General features: G+C 33.7%; 1 protein-coding gene across 1 annotated transcript; it reads right to left on the bottom strand.

The window, feature by feature from the left end:
- Positions 1-639: 639 nt before the first annotated feature.
- Positions 640-11,544, bottom strand: Trhn (tryptophan hydroxylase). Its single transcript, XM_028304489.1, has 10 exons — positions 11,266-11,544; positions 11,026-11,179; positions 8,025-8,190; positions 7,434-7,484; positions 6,426-6,543; positions 5,965-6,128; positions 5,323-5,449; positions 3,348-3,580; positions 2,301-2,517; positions 640-1,097 (listed from the first exon to the last, which is right to left on the bottom strand). Exons 1-10 carry the CDS (start codon positions 11,542-11,544, stop codon positions 1,008-1,010), a joined length of 1,599 nt encoding a protein of 532 aa, XP_028160290.1. The 3' UTR covers positions 640-1,007.
- Positions 11,545-11,784: the final 240 nt, after the last annotated feature.

The following is an 11,784-nucleotide window of genomic DNA, read 5'->3' on the forward strand; positions in this document are numbered from 1 at the left end:
TTTTCGTGTCATTAATTACTTAATTTCGTTCTTTTGGATATTCTCCAAACGTGTGGCTAGAAATGCCGTTAACTCCACATCGTCTAAGGTTAGATTACGATCGTTAAATCATTTCTATTTTAGAGCTGCCAGTAAATGAATGTTTACGGGTAAAACCAGAGGTATGGTTTATAACATGTCGGTTTATGTTTAGTGGACCTGTTCTTGTTTGACTGAACACTACTTAGTCATCGATATATTTTGAGCCGCTTACTGGATCAGTCAAACGCTTTGATGTCAGTTACAATTAACCCACATTCACTTGTATTTTATTTTTGAAAATATATTATTCTAAAATAAATTTGGGTGGGGCTGCAAATAAAACAACCATTTTGCCATCATGATTTAATTTGGTATAACCTAACAGCTACATAAGATTAATTGGTATTCATAAAATGATTACTTAGTCTTACTTAAATTTTTATACAAGTTAAGTTACCTAATTTTGTTTATGTATGATTTTTAAATCGAGAGAAACTTAAGTAAGTTACGGTCTAAATATGGGGCTTTATATTTATCATTTTTATAATGTAGTTCAGGTGCACTAATAAAAGTAGAAGGTAATTAATTATTTGTAACGAATACATCATTATAATTTTATTCTAATTTAGTTTTTAATTACCACTGTTTACTTAAGTAGGTAATAAATATTATATCAGCTAGAGACAAGTGGTCCTAGAGGGACATAATAAATATTTGATTAGTCTACAACTACTTACGTTACTTCGATAAACATTTTTATGTAATAGTGTCAGTTTAATTAAGCATTATTATAAATGCATATTTTAATTCAAAGATGAAATTATTATTGTGATTATGTTTGACATATTATAATGTAGGAATATTTAAATGATTATAGTTATAAGTGGGTATAACTTATTGTCATCATAATACATATTTTATTGTTATAATATTGTCTTGCAGATCGTAAAACCTTTCATCGTGGCCATAAGTCGTCGGGAGTCGAATTACTTGCAGGCATCAGGCTTAGGTGAATGTCCACGTTCAGAGTTAGGAGTGCTGCATCCAGATGTACTTTGTGGGCTTCTTTCGTTAACCTGCATGAAAACCAATATGATGAAAATACAAAAATCCATAATTACATTTTACTTCCTGATATACGATACTAAATATCTTAGGTAATCGCAAACTATCATCATAGTATCATTTGTTGCTATTTGAAAGAGCTTTGGCAATAAAAGTATCCATATTTTATTATACAGGAATGGTTCGTACGATAAAGATTGCCTGTGCGTCGAATCAATCTCAGATGAATTTGGGATTACGAATCAATCATTTTCGAATGAAAAGTCGGAAATTGAAAGAAACTCTGCATTGCGGCGCAACGAGCAAGCGGGAAGGATCAATGCCTTTACAGTACCTAATGCTTTTTTCATGGAATAGGCCAAAGTTCCTTTTCAGTGAAAATAAAACGTTACAAGCTATCCTTTTACGGCTAAAATATTTTTTCTATTAACGACATGAATTCTTATTATTTATAGTAACGGCACAAAGGTACATTTAGGTCAAAATGTTTACTGAATTGTAAACAGCGGGTGGCGTCTGTAGGCGTAATTAATTACATATTTCTTTGAAGTAATGATCAAAGGCTAAAATGTTTACCTCTGATCCCTTTGGTACGATATCTTATGTTTTAATTTAACAGTAAATACAAGCGTGCCAGGTATAACTTGCGTGTGTTTTTGAGTTCAAACAGACAATCTTCTTTGGGTTACCATAACTATACACAAAACACAAAGATCTTAATCAGTTCACTTAGTTTAAGCTGCTTTAAATACAATCAAAATTTAGGCACATTTAATTATTACGTGGATGGAAAACGAAGTCAAATTACCGTTCATTTCTAAATGAAGCTTTTATAACAACAGTCTCGTAATATTAATGTCCTTAATATCGAGACAGTACGAAATATAAATGCCTAATTAAATTTCCTGGACAATTCAGAACTAAAAATCACTACGTAAATAAGTAATCATTATGAATAATCATGGAAGAATGATTGTATTTATTATGCATAAAATGTAATTATACACATTGCTGAAACAATGAGTGATCTCTATGGTCACATTGGTCACCTAATTAATTTGTCTTGAACAAGCGTTTAACTTTCACCCGGGACAAACTTGACCTTCATTGGTTGGGTTTTTATTGGCGGTGAAGCTGTAGATCCTGGCTACACAGGAGTTGCAGCGGTGGGAACAAGAGGAGGGAATAGCCCCATTGTACAAGCGTTTTCTCACCTGTAAGCCAGTGTGTAGCATATTGGCGATGGTTTCCACGTCGAGAGTGGAGTCTTGGGCTGAAATCTTCTTGATAGCAGACGACACTATGCAGATGTCTCCTCGTAACTCCCTCACTAGAGCAGTGATCTTCTGAGCGTTGCTCAACACCTCAACACTCTGGGTGTAAGGGTTGTAGCGGACCCCGAATGGTCGTTGTATACTTTCAGCGAAAGCCCTGTAATTACACATTACATAACTGTAGTTTGTACCTTTATTAAATTTCTGTAATCCTAATGTTGGAGACTGAATTGTGTCAACGTACCATCACGTTTATTTTTAAGGCAGTAAAAATATAAATCGTATCTAAATATAGGTCAAGTACAGATATTCGTTTCGGCGTAAATTTTCTTTCTCTAAAAGCACTGTTGATGGCCTTAAGGAAAAAAACTTTAGCACTCTGAATTAATGTATACGTCCAAATCTAAACTTAAGAATACTCATAAAAAAAATCCATTGTTCAACTAAATAGGATCAACACGTGGAATTTCCACAAAGACGAGACAACCTTCAGCCCACGCCACTGGACGGCTAAAGTATCCATTAGCGAGCATTATTGTGTTTCTGATTTCAGTTATGCAGGGACTCGCGCCAATAGCAAACTTATCAAATATTATGGAACATTTTTTCTGGAAGCTACGTCCAACCGAACAAAATGTATGTATTAGGTATTTCATGATCGTGAAAACAGCGATAATTTGAGTGCTCTCCGGAATATGTTTTGAGAGCGCAATTTTACGAGCGTGTAGAACAAACAAGATGTAACGACACACCGAGACCGTCTTGGATCTCTGAAGTAGTGGAAATTACCTTGATTCTCTTATTACAGCTTTAATTCTTAAGTGGCACGTTAACAATTTCCACCTGGTACGTTGGCGGATGACATTAGTTGTTTTTACAAGCTATTACGGTTTCTAGGGTTTGTGCTCTTTTTTAATAACTTTACATTATTCAAGATCAATATCTAAGTTATTTGATAGTTTTCGAAAAGACAATGTTAATAATCACCTCATTTTCTCCTTGGCTTCCTCAAACGAATCAGTGTAGTAGTAAGCATTCTGGTAAGAAGTAATGATGCACTCTTCGTTAACGGTGACGTCAGGATCGAAGCGCTTGATTTTCTCGGAGGTGGTCAAGGCATGCTGAAGCTCAGCGACTGATGATAGTAGACCAGCGCCATACACTCGGAAAGAGCCGTCCGTCTGCCGGCACAGCCCGAACTCGACGGTGAAGAAATAAAGCTGGAAAATTTATCGACCTTTACAAGCAATTTATAACTGATTTTAATAGGTACCCTACAGAAAATAATAAAAAATGTTGTCATAATAAATAATGAAATGACCGCTTGTGGCATTGAGATGCCACATATACAAAAGTTAAAAGTATAAATTTCCTGAGATGGATGAGACAAAACATTAATCGAGAAAATCAAGCGAGTTGCCAAAACCACTACGCCAGAGCAAGACAAATTCCACGCATAGTTTCCGAAGTATTTCTGATAGATAGAAGTGTTCTGTAAACTTTCAAAGTTGTATTAACGAGTTAATTTGGAACACGTGCTTAGAATTCATGAAGATAAGTTATCCAGATACAGATAAAAATAATAAAGAAAATTCGCGCTCGATTATACGTAAAAGAGATATACCTACCTACAGAAAATGATATTTATCTCAACTACCCAATCATCGAGTGCCCAATTATGAATGTTGTTTGCTAAAATAATTTACTCAATTCAGCTGGAACTAATGAGGTATTTTATTCGTATGCATACCGGATCACTTCAAATTGGGATAAAAAAATAGTATCGCATGGGATTGACTCGATTATTCAAAACTAAGTAGGGGAGAGGGGGGCAGCTTTGAACAATTTTCATACTTTATTAAATATCTTCCAAATTTGAACGATTTCATTAATTTTTTCTTCCTAGATAGAGGTCATGGTTATCACACAACAAAATAATGATGTTCTTCTTAATTATTCATGAACGCTTATTAAGATATTTAGATTTTTGCACAGACCTGTAAACGTTCAAAACTGCCCCGTAGTCGGGGCAGCCTTGAACACGCCTGGGGCAGTTTTGAATTAGTATTTTTTAAAATGATATGAAACTGAATATTTATGAAAGTGTATTTTTTAAATAATTAATAAACAAAATTTTCAATGATCAGTGTCATTTGGGATCAATTTAACATATTTATTTTATTTAACATCACTCTGTACAAAGTAACACAAAACTAAGGGATATTATTAAAAAAAAGTAAATATAAGATATATCAATTAACTAAATACTAATAAACTTTCTGTTTAATGACACATCAAAGACAAAACTGCATAATTTAAAAAATATCAATCAACTACTAAAACTAGCTTTTGCCCGGACTTCACCCAGCTTGAAATTTTATCTGTCACAGTAAAGCAATCTGCTTATTTTTATGTAAAAACCTTCTACGAAGTATTAGAAAACTTAAGGTTTCATAATACCACTTAAAAAAGAAAATTTATAAAGTTCAAAGGTGCCCCAACCATTTCGTTCAAAGCTGCCCCATGGGTATATTTCCAGAAAAAAACATAAATTTAATAACGGAACATACTTTTATATCGCAATTTCTTATCAAATCTTCATTGAAACTATTTAAACTTCCATATAGTAAACAAACCACTCACTATTTTATAAAACTACGTCCACAAAATCCTTAGAACCAAAATAAAAAAGTGCGAAATTGGCAGTCAAAAACAAAAAACCACTTTTGCCGGTTAACCTACAGTTAGATATTAAAAATGAAATGTGACGGCTATGCGCATCAGTGCTAGCAATATAAATTATGATTTATACCATTGTAGCCTAAACCAGTGATTTTTAAATTCATTTGTTCTAAGCTGCCCCTGTCCAAAGCTGCCCCCCTCTCCCCTATACCTATATGTAGGTGATATTTAGAATGACTTTCATCTAAATATCTACTAATATTTTCGTATTGTCACTTACCGTCGCTAGTTTATCAATATCATCATCCGAAGCACCAAGAGAAGCCAGTCCGATCTCTTGAGAGAACTGAGCAAAGCTCGGATTTGCCAGCAGTGGCATGTGACCAAGTAATTCGTGGCAGCAATCCCTAAAAATAGAACTTTTACTATCTTATTTTATCACTTATTTCACAGTTTAATATTAATCCAGTAATATTGAGTATCAAATACAACCTTGGCTCTGGTATTTGAACTCTAGTCGGGTATTATTAGACGATGAATCACACTATCTACATTATTCTGAATACGTTGCCCAAAGCGGTGTTATATCTTTATTGCGGATTGTGATTCTAGTAAGTGGAATTATGGTAATGTCAAGTTAGCAAAATCTTATTTGAAATTATCTGAATCTGAATGGAGTCTATCTGAACTAAGACCGAAGCCACAAAATAGGACCGAAGTAATTTATTGATTTATGTTTACTTACAATAAAGGGATTTAACAATAAATAAGGATTATAAAGTTTGTTAAGTAATCTATTTATTAAGTTTGAACGTTTACTATTCCTGTGATGTTCGCTTATTACTGTGGTACTTTTATTTATTGTAACCGATATCATTATGCATAAAAAAATGATTTATTACCGACTGTATCTTGTACTTACGGTTCCGGAGTGTAAAAAGGATCCGATGAATGACGAATATATTGGGTGCAATGAAACACCCTAAATGCTAAACCAGAGAGAAAATCTCTGGGTGACAAATATCCGGCGACAGGCCGTAATTGAAAACCAGTTTTGCGCTTCAAAAAAGCGCTCACGTCTTCCAACTGAAAGATTAAATGAGCTAATTATGCATTCACTTTCAGTTTAGTAAATCAACATTCGTTTTAACTTGGAAACTTGAATCAAGTTTGTTTCACCAATTTTATTTTATTCTCCAACTCGACGAACATTACATAAAATAAATGAATAAAGTATTACATAGATTTTAGGCACAATATGTGATCAAAATTGAGGATGCGGTACGGGTATAACCATAACAATATCTAGATTGTTCTCTAGATAAACTTTATCGGAAACTTGTAGTAACAGCACTTCAATGATACAACAAAAGCCATTAATACCTGAGGCAAGTTGTCCTCCCTGTAACCACAGTACTTGACTAACTGGGGCCAATTCTCCAGGTACTCCTCGCAAGCGTGTTTCTGATAAAGTTTGTGCAGCTCACGGAATACAATACCCCTGTAAATGGCAATTCAAGTTAGCAACAAGTCTTTGCAAACAAATTATAAGACAGGGTCCTTATAGGAGAGCTTTCAGAACAAGGAATACCCACTTTATCCTTGTTATAGGCTTATTCTTTAATAACATACGTTTCGGATTTTATCTACAGTAAAATATTGGAGTAAAGACTTCAAGAGCTTTTTTAAGTCACGAAGTAAAATTAATTATATCCTCTATACTCATAGTGCGTATTCCTTTACAAAGAGGGCACAACGATACTCGTATGTTGAATAAAATTGGGAAACAAAACATTCCAATCTTAATCAAAAAAGAAAAAGTCGACTTGTTATAAAAGTGGCTAAATGCGTGAATTGCACGTTACATTTCAGTGAATGCAAAAGAATTTGCAGTTTAGTTAGTAGCCTTGATCGATAATAATTAACAGCACAAAAACTAATACTGTGTATTCAATATAACGGCCGTAAGCACTGCTATGGAATAAATAGCAAAAAGAAAAGTGGGTATAACACAAAGCACTTAAAAATTGTTTGACACAAAAAATATTGCGCAAATAATATGAAAACAACATCATTTTGGCTACCGATTTTATGGAATGCCTTAAATATAAAACAACACATGACTCTTGAAAGTAAACTGTGGAATGAGATTTGTAAACAGTTGTGAAAATGTTTATGTTTATCATAATTATGATTTCATTTTCAGGATCATTATTTATTTTGCACGACTTTTCGTTTTATGAAATGTATTTTTTTCAAGAATTCGCCGACTATACGAAAACAAATGCGATCGCACTAATTTTACACAAACATAAACAAAACCAACCTAAAAAGCGGTAAGCGACCCAACAATAACACTTAGATACCTGCTGGAAACTTCTGAACACTTACCAAGTTTTGATTTCGGTCTCGGTGTACTGTACCTTAGGAATGGGCTGACCACTATAATACAAATGGTTAATTAAAAAGTTTAATAAGATATCTCCACGAATACCACCAGTGTTTGTGTGAATGTGTGGATTTATACGTGTATTATGTGTATGAGTTTACAAACAATCAACAAACAAGTGTGTGTATAATTGAATAAGTAGGCACCTTGATTCAAAAAGGCAAGAAGTGTTTGTTACTTTAGTCATATTACTTTGCCTTTACCAGCTTTAAAAACAATTCGTAACTTTTATATTATCAACAACCGTCGAAGAAAAGCAAGAAGTATTTAGTTAGATCAAAATTAATTTAAAAAAATATGAATATTTTGTTCGTAAGTTTTAGCCAAGTGATGCCTACTGCTGGACAAAGGCCTCCCCCAAGGATTTCTACAACTGTCGATCTTGAGCTGTCCACATTCAGGTGCTTCCCGCAATTCCGTTCATGCAATTAACCCCCTGCCCCTGCCCCAATTGTCTGAGTGACATTTTGCACTCCAATGGGAGTCGTCTCAATAGACGTGGCGGAACGTGAGTCAATTAATTAAATACTAACTATTTATAGTTGTTTGCAATGGCCGCGAACTGCTCCCGACGTTTGCGGTACACAGGATCCTTGAATCCAGGGTGGTCGGCGTCCAGCTCAGAGCCGTACATCAGGACATTCTGAGCTCGATCCAGGTCTGAGATCTTACGCGGGAACCAGTGCATCTCCCCGAAATCTGTATATTCAAGATATTTAATATAACGAACAAAAAATCATCGTCTTGAAAATTATATAGGAAAATGAAATAAAATGTTAGAATAACTCAAACAGAAAGCCAACAATAAAATCATGCAAGCGACAAAAAAACTGCGACTAAATGCTTTTAAATGATTGGATAAAAACATCACTGAATGATAAATTATATACAATGCTAAAGATTTGATAATAAAGTTGAGGGCACCTTAAAAATCAGTATAATTTAAATTAAGTAATATGAAAGTAGCGAGGAAATCCATTTTGATTTTCATGATTACATTTAATAATGATTTTAAAACATTTTCTTTGACTTTTCATTACGTGCTTGATTTTAAAGAATTAATTTGTAGGATTTAGTAGTTTTAGTTCATAGTGACGTTTCATTCTTTCAAAGGTAATTTTCTTCCTTAAAACAAGCAGGTAGCAAAATCAGCCACATTTCCTCTTTGTTATTAGCAACAATGCTCGTTAATTTTGTATAACATACTGCTTTTCAGTTTAAAATACAATTTCATGTCTAACGAGTGAAAGATGCATTTCCCTTTATGCGTATCGTAAATATTTCTCAGTAGGTAGGTACATATTTTCATTTCAGTACAAACATTTACATTTTGCACACATCAAATATTAGCAAAGCTAACTTAACACTGATCGGATCGGAAGTGATACTGTAAATTGACTGTAAATAAAATACGCGCAAGTAGGTACATACAGAAATAATAATAATAGTAACATACAGGAATAAAAAACAAATTAAGTATGTTGGTTGAATGAAATGTCATATAGAAATGAGTGATTTCATTCTGTATAATCTAAATTTGCAATCTGATCAATTATTTGCTTGTGTTGTGTTGTATTCCTTATTTATTGATTTTTAATTTATGTAAAAGATCATAAATTATAATGTTATCATCAATACAATAAAAAGAAGCGAAGTCTCCTGGCACAGAATTAATTGTTCTAATGCTTAAAAGGTTACTTCGACCACTATTTGTAATAATGTTCTCAAAGCAATAAAGAAATATTATTTTTAATAGTTTTTTTCTTTTAGAATACTAGAATAACACCTTTCTTTACTTTTCACTTTCAGACGAGTGCCGAGACAAAAGATATCTAAGGGCATTGGCATTGGTCTGTCCCTTGAAGGGCATTAGATGGATTAAAAAAAAACAATTAAATTGTAAAGGTCGCATATGGCAACTTTTGTCGCGCGCCTGGCCAGCTAGAAATTTGTTTTTCATTATGTGTGTTCTTAGCGTTTGTCACTTGTTTTTATGGTTTTGGAAAATTCATTGTTTTAATTTTAAACGAACAAAATAGTCATGCAATGTGAAAGCTTAAAATAATTAACAGAATGTTCGCTAAGGAATCGAGTTATTTTTACAATACTAGTGACCCGCCCCGGTTTCGCACAGGTATTTTATCATACCTATTATATCATACATAACTTTCTCTTGAATCACTACTATCTATTGCTGAAAACTGCGTTAAAAATAGTTGTATAGATAAGATTTAAGCGTACATAAAACGGTAGCAACTTTGTTTATGTAAAGATAAAAATTTGTTATTTTCACTAAATTAAAAGCTTTTTCAATATTTAAAAATATCTATCTCACTGTGTTGCTTGACATATTCGTTCATCATGTTTGTATGGTATAATGCACTCAAATATCTAAAAAGTTTAATTTATACTACTCAGTGACCTTATTTAAAGTGCCACTGAATGTTATGGCTCTAAAGATATCGCGTCTTGACTACTAAAGTATAATCAATTGCTTAACTTCAGAACTTCATCGGAATCTGAAATTCAATCCAGCATTGATCGCCAACTGTAGCAATCAGTTAAGTGATTAGGTAGGTAGGTACCTTAAAGAAATCGTGGTATTTATCTTTATTGTTGCCTTGCTAAAATTTAAATGATGAAAAGATTCGTAAAATCGTTTTAAGTGTGGGGCTCTTACATGCAATGGTGGTAGTAAAAATATGGTAAGATTTTGCAATTAATTTTAAATAAGATAATATTTTTTTGATCGTATCTTCTATTACACGATTTTTTTACATATTCTAGCCATATTTAATTGGTAATAACACTAATTACGTGGTTTTTCATTAAAGCAATAAAATTCTTAAATATTATAAATAAATTAAAATTAGACTTCGCATGATAGAGCGTAAATTGGTTTCAGTTTTGAATACATGGAAATACTTGTCACTATATTACTACTGAAATTTTCTTTAATTTGCACATAGTAAATAAGGTTCAGAATAGGCATGTAAAATTATTGTAAATATAATTTTGTAACTACGAAGTTTCTGAAGTTTGAAGTTTCTTTCATACGAGCAGTGTTTTGCACAATTCACATAATGGCGATTAATATGGAACGTGTTTGTAACAAAAAATACACTCTACATCAAATAAATCGCACCTCAGCGACAAGCATTTTCAAACGTATGCATCCCCACTTCCCACCTATATTGGCACCATTTAAAAGACTAGTTCTAACCTTCATTTCATTAAAGGAAAGTTTTTTCCCCGCAAAATATGTCTTTAGAAGGATCCAGAGTCACTTCATCAAAAAATAGGTAGTTACGCTAGAGCCAACTTTTATGGCTATAAAATTGTTAAGTTGGGATTAATCGCTATCCATCTTTTAAAGAGGAGACGTGAGATCATTATCCAAATAATCAAATAAAACTGGTTTTATAACCATAAAAATTGGTCTAATTGATCCCATAGGAAAAAAAAATAAAATGCACACATATTGAATACAGGCTGGCACAGTAATAGTTCTTTGAAAATAAAATTGAAAAATACCAAAACTAGCAGCTGCCGAGAGAGGAGTCGGTGGTGGAAACTCCTCGCCAGATTGAGGCGGAACCACCTCAAAATCTTGAACTTCACGTTTTAGCATTCGCTTTAACTGTTCCATCCTATTTGGATCACATTCTACGTCCACTAGAATGTCAGCCTGAATGAATTTACAATATACATTACTCTTTTTATAATTGAAATTAAAAAAGATAACACAGCATACACAATAAATGCTAAACTTACAGAAGACACAGCTGTCATAGACTTCCTTGATTCAATATGGAGAACATTTATTCCCAGATCTTGGAAAACAGACAAGGCTCGAACCAGCCCTCCGACTTGATTCTTCAAGGTGAAAATCACTGAAATCCTTTCGCCTTCAGCGTGGGCTTGCTGCTGAGCAGCTACTTGTGCTTGAAGATCACCAAGTTTGGGATGATGAGGTGACTCATTCTTTACTTGCCAGTCAGAACCATTTCGGTACAACCAGAGACCCAGAAGGCCTTTCCCTGATCCACTCATGATTACAAGATTACAATAATCAATTAAATTACTTTGGAAGATATTCCGGTCAAAATTGATGCGACGACGCAGTGGACTAAGGGATACTGTGCCATTCTAGGGGATGTGCTCGCCTTATAAAGAGAAGAGGCGCGGGAGACACGCCGGAGGGTGGGTATATTTGATTGGCTGAATCAACTGTTCGGAGTAACTTGGAAACGTTCGCTTTTCACACCGTTAAGTCACGGACACACTTTATCT

Source organism: Ostrinia furnacalis, unplaced genomic scaffold (assembly GCF_004193835.3).
Source record: "Ostrinia furnacalis isolate ACB-3 unplaced genomic scaffold, ASM419383v2 OfSCF0143, whole genome shotgun sequence".
In the NCBI taxonomy this organism is placed as follows: domain Eukaryota; kingdom Metazoa; phylum Arthropoda; class Insecta; order Lepidoptera; family Crambidae; genus Ostrinia; species Ostrinia furnacalis.